At 33.3% G+C, this 17,295-nt stretch overlaps 1 protein-coding gene and 1 long non-coding RNA gene across 3 annotated transcripts in view; one reads left to right on the top strand and one right to left on the bottom strand.

Annotated features, from left to right (window-relative positions):
- Nucleotides 1-17,295, top strand: part of LOC143052951 (uncharacterized) — a 91,187-nt gene that overhangs the window by 40,033 nt on the left and 33,859 nt on the right. Inside the window, exons 15-16 of the mRNA XM_076226131.1 lie at nucleotides 3,880-4,026; nucleotides 5,488-5,628. Coding sequence (XP_076082246.1) covers nucleotides 3,880-4,026; nucleotides 5,488-5,628 — 288 coding nt within the window. The remainder of the gene's footprint in view (nucleotides 1-3,879; nucleotides 4,027-5,487; nucleotides 5,629-17,295) is intronic.
- The window catches only part of LOC143052955 (uncharacterized), a 15,868-nt gene continuing 4,278 nt past the window's right edge, over nucleotides 5,706-17,295 (bottom strand). The window contains exons 1-3 of one of the 2 annotated variants that reach the window (XR_012971309.1): nucleotides 17,248-17,264; nucleotides 8,782-8,905; nucleotides 5,808-7,146 (exon numbers count right to left, since the gene is read on the bottom strand). This is a non-coding gene — a long non-coding RNA (uncharacterized LOC143052955). Of the gene's footprint in view, nucleotides 7,147-8,781; nucleotides 8,906-17,247; nucleotides 17,265-17,295 lie in introns of those variants that run through there. The other variant, XR_012971308.1, reaches the window with a different exon arrangement.

The following is a 17,295-nucleotide window of genomic DNA, read 5'->3' as shown; positions in this document are numbered from 1 at the left end:
GTGTTTGTAAATCAGGGTGGCACGGTAGGTGGTAATGTTAGACAAACTAGATTATTGTCATGTGAAGCAGGAACTGGACGATGTGTTTGTAAATCAGGGTGGCACGGTAGGTGGTAATGTTAGACAAACTAGATTATTGTCATGTGAAGCAGGAACTGGACGATGTGTTTGTAAATCAGGGTGGCACGGTAGGTGGTAATGTTAGACAAACTAGATTATTGTCATGTGAAGCAGGAACTGGACGATGTGTTTGTAAATCAGGGTGGCACGGTAGGTGGTAATATTAGACAAACTTGATTATTGTCATGTGAAGCAGGAACTGGACGATGTGTTTGTAAATCAGGGTGGCACGGTAGGTGGTAATATTAGACAAACTTGATAAATGTCATGTGAAGCAGGAACTGGACGATGTGTTTGTAAATCAGGGTGGCACGGTAGGTGGTAATGTTAGACAAACTTGTTTATTGTCATGTGAAGCAGGAACTGGACTATGTGTTTGTAAATCAGGGTGGCACGGTAGGTGGTAATGTTAGACAAACTAGATTATTGTCATGTGAGGCAGGCACTGGACGATGTGTTTGTAAATCAGGGTGGCACGGTAGGTGGGAATGTTAGACAAACTAGATTATTTTCATGTGAGGCAGGAACTGGACGATGTGTTTGTAAATCAGGGTGGCACGGTAGGTGGTAATGTTAGACAAACTAGATTATTGTCATGTGAGGCAGGAACTGGACGATGTGTTTGTAAATCAGGGTGGCACGGTAGGTGGTATTGTTAGACAAACTTGTTTATTGTCATGTGAAGCAGGAACTGGACGATGTGTTTGTAAATCAGGGTGGCACGGTAGGTGGTAATGTTAGACAAACTAGATTATTGTCATGTGAGGCAGGCACTGGACGATGTGTTTGTAAATCAGGGTGGCACGGTAGGTGGGAATGTTAGACAAACTAGATTATTGTCATGTGAGGCAGGAACTGGACGATGTGTTTGTAAATCAGGGTGGCACGGTAGGTGGTAATGTTAGACAAACTAGATTATTGTCATGTGAGGCAGGCACTGGACGATGTGTTTGTAAATCAGGGTGGCACGGTAGGTGGTATTGTTAGACAAACTTGATTATTGTCATGTGAAGCAGGCACTGGACGATGTGTTTGTAAATCAGGGTGACATGGTAGGTGGTAATGATAGAATTAGATACCTTGGGGAGGAAACGACCTCAACCTATTCTCAAACTTTAAATGTGTATTAACCAAACCAAGCAGACTGACAATTAAAAATTGCGCTATAAAAAGTTGAAATACATCTGGTAAAAGGTAGACAATTTTTTGTCCAATCTGGTAAAGGGGAACAACTCCTTGTCCAATCTGGTAAAGGGGAGACAACTCCTTGTCCAATCTGGTAAAGGGGAGACAATTCCTTGTCCAATCTGGTAAAGGGGAGACAACTCCATGTCTAATCTGGTAAAAAGGTAGACAATTCTTTGTCCAATCTGGTAAAGGGGAACAACTCCTTGTCCAATCTGGTAAAGGGGAGACAACTCCTTGTCCAATCTGGTAAAGGGGAGACAACTCCTTGTCCAATCTGGTAAAAGGTAGACAATTATTTGTCCAATCTGGTAAAGGGGAACAACTCCTTGTCCAATCTGGTAAAGGGGAAAGAGCTCCTTGTCCAATCTGGTAAAGGGGAGACAACTCCTTGTCCAATCTGGTAAAAGGTAGACAATTCCTTGTTCAATCTGGTAAAGGGGAAATAACTTCTTGTCCATCTGGTGAAGGGGAAACACGTCCTTTTCCAATCTGGTAAAGGGGAAACAACTCCTTGTCCAATCTGGTAAAAGGGAAACAACTCCTTGTCCAATCTGGTAAAGGGGAAACAGTTCCTTGTCCAATCTGGTAAAAGGGAGACAACTCCTTGTCCATCTGGCAGAGCTCCAGATAAGCTGCGTATTTGCGTGATTACGCAATAAAAATAATTAAAAACCCAATGCAATTGCCCATTGCAGGGTTCAATAACCCAATTAATTCAAAGGAAAACCCAATTATATGCCAAAACTATGAGTTCTTAACGCTTTTACTCGCTATCGTTTGCGTTTTTTACCCTAAACTGATTACAGTCGTGGCGTAAATCTATTTTATAATATTTATAATTGGAAATGTCCTATCGTTCTAAAAATAGAGCCCTGCATCAAGTAGTTGAAATGGGTCCCTGTTGGCATTTTCCGTTGCTCAACAGGTACACATGAATATAAAAACATTTCGATCTTCTCGGCGTTTATCCAATTAGCGTGTGTCATGCTGTCATATTTTTTTCGAATTGCTCGGGACATAACATACAATGATTATAAACGAAAGTAAATGTCCGCATGTTTTCATCTTCTTTTTGATAGCTTAGGGAAAGTTATGATAATAACAAAACTCAGCTAGTGTTTTTATAAAGCATCCATCAAACGCATGTGCGTGTTTGCATACCTTAACGAGAACATTGCTAGAAAGATAAACACAGGGTTACGTCAAAAACAAAATCAGTTGGAAAAAGTGAAAGGTATATCTCAAATCTGGGAATCAGTGGCGGATCCAGAACTTTTCCTAAGGGGGGGGGGGGGCGCTGACTGACCTAAGAGGAAGCCCACTCCAGACATGCTTCAGTGATTCCCTATATAATCAACCAAATTTTTCCCACGGAAAGGGGGGGCGTGCCCCCCAGGGCCCCCTGGATCCGCCTATGCGGAAACTACTTATTATTTTTTTTTTAAGTAGGTCTGGCAAATAGGTGAAAGTACTAGCAAAACTTTCTTACAGCACCTAAATTTCACATACAAATCTAAACTAAACTGTAGGGTGATCATATAAGATCTAGAAAGGTAATTAATTACTGCCCAACTAGTGACACCAGCTGCAGTTTATATAAGTTGTAAAAAAATAAAAAACTGGAAGAACGTTTAAAACGGGACATTAATAAAATGTACAATTGCTCGTCAGTGAATAAACTAAATAAAACAGCTAGCACATATTTAAGATGGAAAAACATCTGAGGTTGATATAATGTGATTATAATATGTCTGAATATTCAATAGTGTGTTGATGAAAAAACCCAATACATAAAGGAGCTAAGTGGTTAAAAACCCAATTTGATATTTGCTTGAGGGGTGAACTGAAATTGATAATGCAATTAAAAATCTTTATCACCCAATTACGTAAAAATTGGTGGGTAAAAACCCCAATTTGTGAATTCTTATCTGGAGCTCTGATCTGGTGAAGGGAAACAACTCTTTGTCCAATCTGGTAAAGGGGAAACAACTCCTTGTACAATCTGGTAACAGGGAGACAACTTCTTGTTCAATCTGGTAAAGGGGAAACAACTCCTTGTCCAATCTGGTAAAGAGGAGACAACTCCTTGTCCAATCTGGTAAAGGGGAAATAACTCCTTGTCCAATCTGGTAAAGGGGAGACAACTCCTTGACAATGTGGTAAAGGGGAGACAACTCCTTGTCCAATCGTGTAAAGGGGAAATAACTCCTTGTCCAATGTGGTAAAGGGGAGACAACTACTTGTCCAATCTGATGACCTTTTGTTTTTTTTAAACCATATTGAAACAATTTGAAAAAATACTATTATATAATTTTCAGGCATATAACATTGGTTGGTGGAAAATCCTGTATGTGGTAAGCTTAAGACCCAAAGTTTGGAAACACAAAACATGAACGGGTATAAGAACTAAAACAGCCTAAAAATAAAAATATTAATATAAATATAACTGGTGGGATTTTAAACTTTTCTTTATTGTAATGTTAAGCAATCAACAATCAATTAATCTTAATCCGAAGTAAATGATTTTATGCAAATATTGATTAATTAATTGTAAGTTTTCTTATGTTGTAGGAGTCCATTGTGACAGTAAATGTCCACAGAGCAGATGGGGTGAAAGTTGTCAGAAGTTTTGTGATTGTGGAATAGATGGGTCATGTGACCCAGTGACTGGAAAATGTCATTGTCAACCTGGCTATACAGGATCTCATTGTTCTAAAGGTACATAGATTTTTAGCTCACCTGGACCAAAGAGCCAAATGACCTTTTCTTGGCGTCCATCGTCTGTCGTCTTCGTTAACTTTTACAAAAATCTTCTTCTCTGAAACAACTGGGTCAAATTCAACCAAACTTGGCCACAATCATTATTGGGGTATCTCATTTAAAAAATGTGTTCGGTGATCCAGCCAACCAACCAAGATGGCTGACACTGCTGAATATAGAACATAGGGGTAAAATCTAGATTTAAAACCAAAGCATTAAGAGCAAATCTGCCTGGGATAAATTTTTCTCATTTCAGATTTCGAAAATTAAAAAGTATTTTTCTTCAAATATTTTTTTTTGAGTGGATAAACATTTAACAGCATATTTTATTGCTCAAAAGCAAAAACAAATTTTAAGTTCATTAGACCACAATCATTCTGTGTCAACCTTTGCTGTGTCAACTATTTAGTCAGAATCCAAATTCAGAGCTGTATCAAGCTTGAATGTTGTGTCAATACTTGCCCTAACTGTTCAGGGTTTGACCTCTGCTGTCGTATAAAGCTGTACTCTGCATAGCATGCGGTTTTTGATAATAATTGAAGGATAAAGCTGATAAAGAGAATACAGAAGTTCACTATTTAATGTAGTAATTAAGTAGTTACAAACACAGCTTTACAGACAGAAACATCACTGTTTATCCTTTTGGAAGTAATATGTCTTCTGATTGGCTGACGTTATTTTGTTATCAGCCCATAGACATAATTAAGTCATGTGACCATGACGTCATCAATGATTTTTCATGGTTTACTATGGTTTAAAATGTAATTTAGAATTAAATGAAATAACATATTGTTCAATAAACATTGGATTTTTTTATTTAAGAAATGACTTATATTTTTTCTGTCTATTCGAAATAACATAAAAAAATGTGGTGCACACTGTTAAATAACCCGCTACACTCGTTATTCACTGTGCACCACATTTTTTATGTTATTTCGAATAGACAGAAAAAATATAAGTCATTTCTTAAATAAAAAAATCCAATGTTTATTGAACAATATGGTAAATGTTTTAATAGAAAAAAAAATGCAGTATGATTGCCAATGAGAAAACTCTCCACAAGAGACAAAAATGACACAGAAACTAACAACTATATTGCCTTCAACAATGAGCAAAGTCCATACTGCATAGTCAGCTATAAAAGGCCTCGAAATGACAATGTAAAAGAATTCAAACGAGAAAACTAACGGCCTTATATATGTGATTTTATTTTAGTTTGTCCGGCTGGAACCTTTGGTAACTTATGTTTATGTTATTTTATTTTAGTTTGTCCGGCTGGAACCTTTGGTAACTTATGTTTATGTTATTTTATTTTAGTTTGTCCGGCTGGAACCTTTGGTAACTTATGTTTATGTTATTTTATTTTAGTTTGTCCGGCAGTAACCTTTGGTAACTTATGTTTATGTTATTTTATTTTAGTTTGTCCGGCTGGAACCTTTGGTAACTTATGTGAACAAAAATGTACATGGTGTGATGAAGGACAATTCTGTGACCATATCACTGGTCAGTGTCTGGCCATTACCTGTCCACCTGGTTATACTGGACATACCTGTCAGAAGGGTAAGTGGTCACTTGTAAAATAACATTAAAAACAAGTAACAGACTCTATTTTAAAAGAGTAAAATCCATTTTATTCCTTTTTATAATCTTTTTCAATGTTTACTATAAATGAATGCAGATTTCATAAAACAAACACACATTTTTTACAACATTCCATGTTTTTATTCTTATAATTTATAAAATTTACATTTATTATTCCGGAAATTTCCCAAAATATATGAAAGTTTCAAAATATTGGTGATAAAAATGTATCTATGACAACTATTTATTCGGGAAATGTCCCGAAATCATTTTCAACATTAAATTTTATGACATATATATTGGCAAAGTGTTTGAACAAACAGATCTGAAACACATTTCGGGAAATATCCCGACAAAAATAAACTAATTACAAAATGTATAACACAGATGTCTTTAAATATTTTCGGGATTTATCCCGAAAAAATCAAATGTATATGCTAGGTCTCATGACTAATAATTTCTTTCAACATTTTGGGAAAAATCCCGAAATCATTTTCAACATTAAATTTTATGACATATATGTTGGCAAAGCGTTTGAACAAACAGATCTGAAACACATTTCGGGAAATATCCTGACAAAAATAAACTAATTACAAAATGCATAACACAGATGTCTTCAAATATTTTCGGGATTTATCCCGAAAAATCAAATGTATATGCTAGGTCTCATGACTAATAATTTCTTTCACATTTCTGGAAAAATCCCGAAATATAAATCTAATGTCAGGCACACACTTGGTGCATAGATTTTTTTTTACCCATTTCGGAAAAAATCCCAAAATAAAATCAACAAGCAAAAATTAAGCATTTTGATTTATTAAACATATTGAGAAAAATCCTGAAAAAAAAAATCTTTGGAGATTTTACAACACAGAATTTTAATACATAAGAAATTTTTTATGTAAACTTGTTTCTAACATTTATTGAAATATTCATAAAACATATGTCTCACTTAAAAAAATTTTTTTGGATATTATGTATAACCATACTTTTCATTACAGTTCAGAAAAAGCATTTTCTAAGAAATATAAAGGTTGCTCTCTATTGCATCACATTTGCAACATGCTAAATTTGACAAAGTGCATATAACAGGTTAAACATACAAAATAAAATTCCATTAGTCTGATTAGAATAACTTGTTTTAAAAATTATTTCTGAATTAAAAAGACTAAGATTGCATACATATGCAATTACTATGCTCTAGTTTATAACTAATAAGCTCATATATAGAACAACAATCATGACAATGTTTACTAAATAGTGGTTGCATTTAAGGAGCTAAAAGGCACCAACAAGATTTACAGGATGTATACCTATACAAATAAAATGATATTGCAATATTACATTTATACCATGTATACCAAAAGAACAGTTTGAAAGATATCAGGAAGTCTGCAGTCCTTTAAACTATGTTTGTCATTCTTTTTCTTTCATTTATCTTCAAATCTGTGTTTTTTAAGACTCGCACCAATTTGTCCTCCAAGATTTCTTTGTATCCTACAAAGAAAAGTTAATTCAAGTTCAATATTCTAAAGTCCTTCAGGCATATTAATATTCATGATTCCCCCCCCCCCCCCCCCCGACATATTTTGTTCTGTCTTATAATCATGATAATAAATGAATTTGTTATCACAGGTCCTTTCATAGCTTACTGTATGTCATTTGTTTTCTTCAATAATTGAAGCCTAAATACTCTGATGATGTTTAAATTTTGTTCTTATAATTATTATGGCAGTTGTTTCCTTAGCAATCATACTGCATCTTTTTTTTCTAATCTGGTGTTTTCATTTTTTGATATATATATGTGTGTGTGTTACTTTACCAATTTTTACCTACAAACAAATGGGGCATTAATCGGCTCTGACAACCAAACAATTAAAAAATTGATGTTTAACAAAAAATTAAATGGGGAATGTATCAATGGATCACAGATGATGCCCACGCTTGCATATCATATAAAGTTATAAAAGGACATAACTGAAGAACAGTAAAAGTGACTCTACCGAAAACACTTGATCTGATTTAGTGGTAATAGGTATTGTGTATAAGTTTCATAAAATTTAGTTTATGCAAACTTAATTTAGAGAAAGGAAACACAAATCCAGCAATTTTTCCATTTTCAAAGGGACATAAATCTAAAGAATTTAGTGACAACCTCAAAAGTCAAACTTGATCTGTATTTTGTGGTAATAAATATTGTGTACAATTATTCATACATGACATAGCATTTGGTTGTGGTAAGCTTATTAAAGTAAGTGAATGGAAATTAAAATTTCAGCAATCATTCAATTTGTGAAGGGGCATAATTCTAGAACGGTTAAAGTGACCCCCTTAAAATTCAAACTTGATCTGTATTTTGTGGTAACAAGCATTGTGTATAAGTTTAATTGCATTTAGTTGAGGCAAGTCAAAGTTAGAGAACGGAAACTATAAATATAAGCATATTTTTCATTTTTAAAGGGGCATAACTACAGAACAGTTAAGTGACACCACCCCTTTAATACATACTTGATCTGTATTTTGTGGTAATAAGCATTGCTGTGTATTGATTTCATAGCATTTAGTTCAGAGGCAAACTTATAAAAGTAAGAAAATGGAAACAAAATTCAGCACTTTTGTTTGTTTGTAAAGGGGCATTACTCTAGAACAGTTAAAGTACATGGTGCCACCAAATCATCCCATTATTGCACAAATGTAGTTATTTGTGAACATGGATGCTAATAAACAATTGGCCAGCTAATGAGTGATTGCAATACGTATATAATATATATATATAAATGCAACATTTAAATGTTATATAAAAAAGATGTGGTATAATTCATTATTGCCAATGAGACATTTACTCTCCACAAGAGCCCAAATGACACATAAATTAACAACTAACCCTGCTTTACTTATGATTGAAAATTTGCCGCTTTTTTTTTTTAATAATATCACATAAACTTGATCCATGAAAATGAAGGCACGGTCAGTTTAACCAGTCAAGCAAATACAGCTTACAATCATTTCATATACCAATATAGTGGCCTTATTGCTACATAAGTGTCTAAGAGACAGAGGATTTTATTTGTGAAACAGCACATTTTGTTAAAAATAACATATTTTTGCACAATTACAAACTTTCAAACTTACCGTTCACATCTTCCCATTATAATTTAGACTAAAAAAGACCTTGAACTTCACAGAGAACTCAAAATCAAAGACCTTTCTCTTCCTATTTGTCTAGGCTAACTGCATGTCCTACAGATATGCCAATCTGAAATAAGAACAGAATGTTATAAACCTTCGATCATGCTGAAAATGTTCAATGTGGATTCATTATTATTCATGGGATACCAATTTTCGTGGTTTTCATTGAAACAGCTGAATCACGAATTTAAATGTTAAACAAATTATAAATTTGCCATCGGGTTGTATACAGACTATGAAAAAACCAAACAAAACAAATACAAAATTTCTATAATCCACGATAATTGATACATGTGACCACAAAATTTAAATGAATCCACAGCATTATCCTTAGCATTTTTTTTTTTACACATGAACTACTTGAAGGCACATTTATTTAATTTAAAATTGTGATATGCACTAATGGATAGATAGATATTAGACTAATTTCTATGAAATTCTGTCTATGAAATCAGGACAGAGTTAGGATTTTCACCTAAATAGGCGGATATTGGATCAATTTCTATGAATTTATGTCTAGAAAAAGAACAAAGTTGAAAATAGATAAAATATATCATTCATTACGAATAATCAATCGAATTCTTAAGCAGAAAACTTCAAACAATATTCAGGAAATACTGGAATCTTATCAAAATAGATTCTACAATAGGTGAAAAATTCAATAAAAAACTATCAATAGGATTCAAAAGAAATAGAAACATTGGTGAATTAGTTAAACAGCTATAAAAGAATTTATGTGAACTAAAGAGTTCCTTCTAACATTTAACTGTGCAGAACTAATTAATGAAATTAATGTAAACAACACATGTAAACTGTTATTCTGATGAAGACACTTCTTTACTATGAAAAACTTAAATTAGCAGGGGCCCAATCGCCAATGGCCCCTATAATTGGTGTAAGCTACTTAAATTTCTGCTTTTCTATATTCGACCATTGGAAGAAAAATGAAATATAATACTTCCATCATGTCCATAAAAAAAAAATCAAAAATCAAAAAACCGAAGAAAAAAATATTTGGTAATATATTCTTTCAAGGGCAATAACAGCTTTGAAGGATCAATTGGCAATTTAAATAATACAAGTCCTATTCCCAGATCTTACTTTGCTGAACATATTTATCACTTAAAAAAAAATTAAAATTCCTTCTTTCCATTATTATCTGCAAAAAAACATAACTTTTGGTAAAATAATTTCTTAAGGACAAAAAATCCTATAAAGGATCAATTAGCTATTTTGGTCATAATGTAAGCTTATTCGCAGATCTTAAACTTAGCTGAACATAAATAAATGTCTCTACATCTATCATACTTCCTGCATGAAACTTGAAATTCTGCTAAAATTTTGTCTTTCAAGGGCAATAACTCATATAAGGATCCACACTACTATTTTGCTGTTTTAAATTTATCTTTATGATATCTATAATTGTTTTCAATATGACAATCATTGTTAACAAGAACATATATATATAACATGTATAAATTGTGGGAACTTGCTATTTCAGGAGCAATAACTTCAAATAGCCAAGGGTTTTCAAGATTGGTCTTAATTTTAAAGGCAGATTACTTTTGAAATGCTACGTTAAATATTAAAGTTATTGTTTTTTTTACCAAACTATGCAGTGTTTCTTAATTAAAGGATAAGATAACAAGAGGCTCTCAAGAGCCTGAATCGCTCATCTGTATTTCAGAGAAGATTTTTAAATGTTATATATAATTAGCAAACTTGATCAACAAATTGTGTAAAATTGACTTTAAAGGGCAATAACTCCTTAAGGGGCCAATTAACAAACCTGCATTTGACCAGTATGTTCTATTTTTAGCCATGGCGTCCATGTTTGTCAATGGATCAAAACTTCGGATACAATTTATAAACTAGATACCCTTAGGAACATTTAGTTAAAGTTTGAAGGTACATGTATTTGGCCTAGTAGTTTCAGAGGAGAAGATTTTTTAAATAGTTTACGACGACAGACGACATAGGACGCCAAGTGATGGCATAAGCTCACATCTGGCCCTTCGGGCCTCACTGAGCTAAAAATTACAAAATATATACTAGATACCCTATTAGGATCATTTAGCCAAAGTTTGGTTAAAATTAATTAATTACAGTAGTTTCAGAAGAGAAGATCTATGAAAAAGTGTACACCAGACATTAATGGATGATTCAACAATTAATGCCAAGGGATGGCAAAAGCTCACATGGCCTCTTAGGTCATGTGAGCTAAATAGAAAATAAAACTTTTGACAAGCAAACAAAACATCATAAGTCAGGGGCATTATTTAAACAAGTAACATTTAAAACTGCCTATATAAGTTATGTTGAAAACCAGGCTATTTTCAATACTACTTATATATTAGGTAACTTTTCTAAATATTATTTTTATAGGTGTCCAAAAATGCAGATTTTACTAGCTTTAACAAATTTTCACAGTCATCTGGTTATTTTCCCCATGAAATATAAATTTCTTCTGAAACACTAATTAACTTCTTGATGCACTTAATTATCACTTATCTTTCATATGGATACTAATCTGGGTAAATTTAGATTGGTCTCTTCAGGGACTATTAAATTATCATTTTCCTCCAAAATCTTGAAGGTAGGCTGGTATAAATAGAAAGTTAACATACTTGTGAATTAATTAAGATTTCAAGTTATTTATAAAGTTCTGCTAACCCAAATCAACTACATGTGTTTCTTAAATAAGTGTTATTACTAAAAAACTAGAGGCTCTCAAGAGCCTGTGTCGCTCACCTGTTACTGTATTTACTGATGTCGGCCATCTTGGTTGGTAGGTGGGGTCATTAAACACTTTTTTTTAAATAGATACCCTAGTAATGATTGTGGCCAAGTTTGGTTAAATTTGGCTCATAGTTTTAGAAAAGAAGATTTTTGTACAAGTTACAAAAATGACGAAAAGTTGTTCAATATTGACTATAAAGGGCAATAACTCCTTAAGGGGTCCTCTAACAATTTTGATCATGCATTGACTTATTTGTAGATCTTACTTTGCTGAACATTGTTGCTGTTTACAGTTTATCTCTATCTATAATAGTATTCAAGATAATAACAAAAACTGCAAAATTTCCTTAAAATTCCCAATTTTAGGGCAGCAACCCAACAACGGGTTGTCGGATTCATCTGAAAATTTGTGAGGAGATAGATCTGATTCTGATGGACATTTAAATCTTGAAAGATTTGCCCTAAATGTCTTAGTTTCAAACATATAAAGCAAAAACTGCATTTTACCACTATATTCTAATTTTAGCCATGTCGGCCATTTTGTTCGGTAGGCGGGGTCATCGGACACATTTTTTAAACTATATACCACAATGATAATTGTGGCAAAGTTTGGTTAAATTTGGCTAAGTAGTTTCAGAGAATAAGATTTTTGTACAAGTTACAAAAAATGACGAAAAGTTGTTAAAAATTGACTATAAAGGGCAATTACTCCTTAAGGGGTTGACTGACAATTTTGGTGATGTTGACTTATTTGTAGGTCTTACATTGCTGAACATTATTGATGTTTACAGTTTATTTCTATCTATAATAGTATCCAAGATAATAACCAAAAACTGCAAAATTTCCTTAAAATAACCAATTCAGGGGCAGCAACCCAGCAACAGGTTGTCCGATTCGTCTGAAAATTTCAGGGCAGATAGATCTTGACTTGATCAACAAATTTACCCCATGTCAGATTTGCTCTAAATGCTCTGGTTTCAAAGATATAAGCCAAAATATACATTTTACCCCTGTGTTCTATTTTTAGCCATGGCGGCCATCTTGGTTGAATGGCCAGGTCATCGGACACATTTTTTAAACTAGATACCCCAAGGATGATTGTGGCAAAGTTTGGTTAGATTTAGCACAGTCGTTTCAGAGGAGAAGATTTTTGTAAAAGTTTACAGACGACGGACGATGGACGACGGACGACGGACGCCAAGTGATGAGAAAAACTCACTTGACCTTTCAGGTCATGTGAGCTAAAAAAAAAATGTATAAAATAACTTATTCAAGTAATGTTTTTGTCATTATAAACCTTTATCTCCATACTCTCCAATCTAATAAATTCTTTATTGTATCATATAAAATTATATAAAAACTCATTCAAACTACATTTAATCTATGTTTCTATTCAAATTTAAAATAACTCTATTAACATGATTAAGTAATCTTATTATTTTCAAAAACAAAAATTACTTATACAGGGGCGAATCCAGGATTTTGGATTAGGGGGAGCGCAAACTTTTATATTCGCCGAGCGGAGCGAGGTGAAAATATTTTGAGGTAACATTATTGAAATATTCTTTTAAAGGGGTGGAATCTAGGTATTTTGGACTATTGTGAGATAAAATAAGCGAGAAATTAAAATTTCAAGAAGAAACCACCTAAATCCACTCTGACAACAATCTACAATCACTAGTGACTGACTGACAGATTGACGGAGAGAGGTGAAACAATATGTTTCTGTTCCGCGAAGAACCTTCGAGTTATGATGACAAGGTCTCCTACAAATTAGAACCAGATGCTCCGCAGGGCGCAGCTTTATACGACCGCAGAGGTTGAACCCTGAACGGTTGGGGCAAGTATGGACACAACATTCAAGCTGGATTCAGCTCTAAATTTGGATTGTGATTAAATAGTTGACACAGCATAGGTTTCTGACACAGAATGAATGTGGTCTAATGAACTTAAAATTTTTGTTTTGCCTTTGAGCAATTCACTATGCTGTTGAATATTAATCCTCTCAAAAAAATGTTTGAATAAATTTTCTTTTTATTTATGAAATCTGAAATGAAAAAAATTGACCCCCCAATTTTTTTTTCACATCCCCCTTTCCCTTATTTCAAAACTGATCTCAATTCAAATTTCTAATGAAGTTTGCAACAATAACTACTCATTTAAATACATCATAAAATATTAAAATGTAAAAAAAGTGCTTGTTATTACTGAATGGTAAAGATTGTTTTAATCTATCAGTTGGTAGTAAAAGTGAATATACATTGTATATTGTATAAAACAATGATTTAAGTTGATTCAACTACTATTCTGGACAAAGAAAGATAACTCCAATTGAAATCCAATTGGAATTTCTTGCTATTGCGCAATATTGTGCAATTAGATATTTCTTGCTATTGTGCAATACTGTGCAATTGAAAATATTTGCTATTGCACAATACTGTGCAATTGAAGATTTCTTGCTATTGCACAATACTGTGCAATTGAAGATTTCTTGCTATTGCTGAATACTGTGCAATTGATAATTTCTTGCTATTGCACAATACTTAATATAATAATTTTGGATCCTGATATGGACCAACTTGAAAACTGGGCCCATAATCAAAAATCTAAGTACATGTTTAGATTCAGCATATCAAAGAGGCCCAAGAATTTAATTTTTGTTAAAATCAAACTTAGTTTAATTTTGGACCCTTTGGACTTTAATGTAGACCAATTTTAAAACGTGACCAAAAATTAAGAATCTACATACACAGTTAGATTTGGCATATCAAAGAACCCCAATTATTCAATTTTTGATGAAATCAAACAAAGTTTAATTTTGGACCCCGATTTGGACCAACTTGAAAACTGGGCAAATAATAAAAAATCTAAGTACATTTTTAGATTCAGCAAATCAAAGAACCCCAAGGATTCAATTTTTGTTAAAATCAAACTTAAGTTTAATTTTGGACCCTTTGGACCTTAATGTAGACCAATTTGAAAACGGGACAAAAAATTAAGAATCTACATACACAGTTAGATTCGGCATATCAAAGAACCCCAATTATTCAATTTTTGATGAATTCAAACAAAGTTTAATTTTGGACCCTTTGGGCCCTTTATTCCTAAACTGTTGGGACCAAAACTCCCAAAATCAATACCAACCTTCCTTTTATGGTCATAAACCTTGTGTTTAAATTTTATAGATTTCTATTCACTTATACTAAAGTTATGGTGCGAAAACCAAGAAAAATGCTTATTTGGGTCCCTTTTTGGCCCCTAATTCCTAAACTGTTGGGACCTAAACTCCCAAAATCAATACCAACCTTCCTTTTGTGGTCATAAACATTGTGTTTAAATTTCATTGATTTCTATTTACTTAAACTAAAGTTATTGTGCGAAAACAAAGAATAATGCTTATTTGGGCCCTTTTTTGGCCCCTAATTCATAAACTGTTGGAACCAAAACTCCCAAAATCAATCCCAACCTTTCTTTTGTGGTGATAAACCTTGTGTCAAAATTTCATAGATTTCTATTAACTTAAACTAAAGTTATAGTGCGAAAACCAAGAAAATGCTTATTTGGGCCCTTTTTGGCCCCTAATTCCTAAAATGTTGGGACCAAAACTCCCAAAATCAATCCCAACCTTCCTTTTGTGGTCATAAACCTTGTGTTAAAATTTCATAGATTTCTATTCACTTTTACTAAAGTTAGAGTGCGAAAACTAAAAGTATTCGGACGACGACGACGACGACGACGCAGACGACGACGCCAACGTGATAGCAATATACGACGAAAATTTTTTCAAATTTTGCGGTCGTATAAAAATCTACAACAATCTCCTAACACCCCTAACTTATGCACTAAGAGATTCATATTGCATATATATTTGTTTATAACGCTGCAGCCCAAAAACAGAAGCTGAAGACAATTTTATTTTGATTCTTTGTTCCTATGCAAACCAATCTACAATCAAGACATGCACCAGCACTTGTTGTAAAATGATCTATAGAGCAATATCAGGTAATACATATCTCAACCAATCCTTGAAAGACATGGTGCTAGTAGTTGTGACAAAAAGAAATACAGAAACATAGCACAAATAAATAACCCTTGTATGCAGATCGTCAATGTGTCTATTTAAGCCAATTTTACATGGTTTCGATAATGTGAAATGAAACGGTTCACTTAAGAATGACTTTAACACTCCATAACACCAGCCCCAACAAACTTGGTTAAGACGATGGAAATGTGAAGAGTTGACAGATAGACGGGCGGACCGACGGAAGCAAAGTGAGACGACACAGATCACAACAGCTCACCTGACCAATAGTAGTATTAGATTTTGCAAACGAAGATTTCTACTTTCCGCCGTGATTTTTAATTGTCCTTTCCATACTATTTGTTTTTACTTGTTTTGATTTTCGGTGGTCGTGCCAGAATTAATATACATGTGTTTGCCACAAACCACTAAAATCAGAATGAGATGCATTTGCGAAGTTGTGTTTATTTTCTGGGGTTCCCATGGATGTAATACGGTACATAACTCGGCAAAATTTTCAGGTTGCAAGTAAGAAATATATAAAGACACAGAGATTCAAATTATAAACTAACCTTTCACTTGAAACAGTATTTCTATCTTTCATTAAGGACATTAAGAAAGCATCTCGTCTGGACTGTTTTCTTGACCGTGCCATAATGGAATTGTGAAAGGGAGTAAGGGCTAGGGATGTTTTAGAACTTCGATTATCAAAGAAATTGATTACAAAAACTCTGTTAAACTGACTGTTTTATATACTTTGAATGGTAAAAAAGATTGAATGGTCTCTTCTGATACTCAAACAAGTTGAAGAAAACCCATGCTTTACAAATTTTAGGGGGGGGGGGGGGGGGCGCACGCCCGCCACGCCCCCGCCTAAATCCGCCCCTGTTATATAAGTAACGTGAAAAAACCACTTGTTTAAGTAACGCCCCTGACTGTTTATAATTTTCCAATTTCAGGTTCTAAGTTTTGTATTTTATGTCATGGAATCATAGATATATGCATGTCTTTCTCAGTTTTTCTCTTGATTATCAAAGTTTTTAATTTTGTAAATTATTTGGCCTTTCATTTTTTTTTTTGGAGATCGAGTTACTTATGAATCTTTTGCAGACAAACTCCTGTCTGACCTTATCACAATTATCAGAGTATTTGTCATTTATGTTTATATGGCTTGATTTATTAAGGTCTAGATAGGGGTTCTGTATACATGTATCTTTATTCTTTAAGACATGTATATATATTAAATTGTTTTTCTTTGATCTCTATTTTTATATTTTTATATTTCATTTCAGCACCCTGTTAAATTTTCTAATATTTATTTAGTTTTAGTTTTCTTTCTTTTCCCTATTTTTTTTTAACCTTAATTCTGTACATTTTGCCTGATAATTCTCTAATTTGTAAACCCCATCTAAACTCTCATCCATGTCAAATATACTTTCAAGTGGTACATACTTGTACAAAATTCTTGAATTTTAAATTGTATAGGGAATTATAAAATTTTATCAAAAAGGGAATGCCCGGGCCCATTTGCCCCATCCCCCTTAATCCTCCTCAAAATAAAACTTTAAGGAGACCATACACAAAACAAAAAAAATATACAATTATCATAATTATAATTCGCATTATTATTGTATGAAATTATTACTTACAATAAAATTTTCAAAATTCTATTCCTGTATGTCATCATGGTCATTGTG

Source organism: Mytilus galloprovincialis, chromosome 11, assembly GCF_965363235.1.
Source record: "Mytilus galloprovincialis chromosome 11, xbMytGall1.hap1.1, whole genome shotgun sequence".
NCBI lineage: Eukaryota > Metazoa > Mollusca > Bivalvia > Mytilida > Mytilidae > Mytilus > Mytilus galloprovincialis.
Note: the sequence above shows the minus strand (reverse complement) of the source record. Positions and strands in the feature narration are given on the sequence as shown.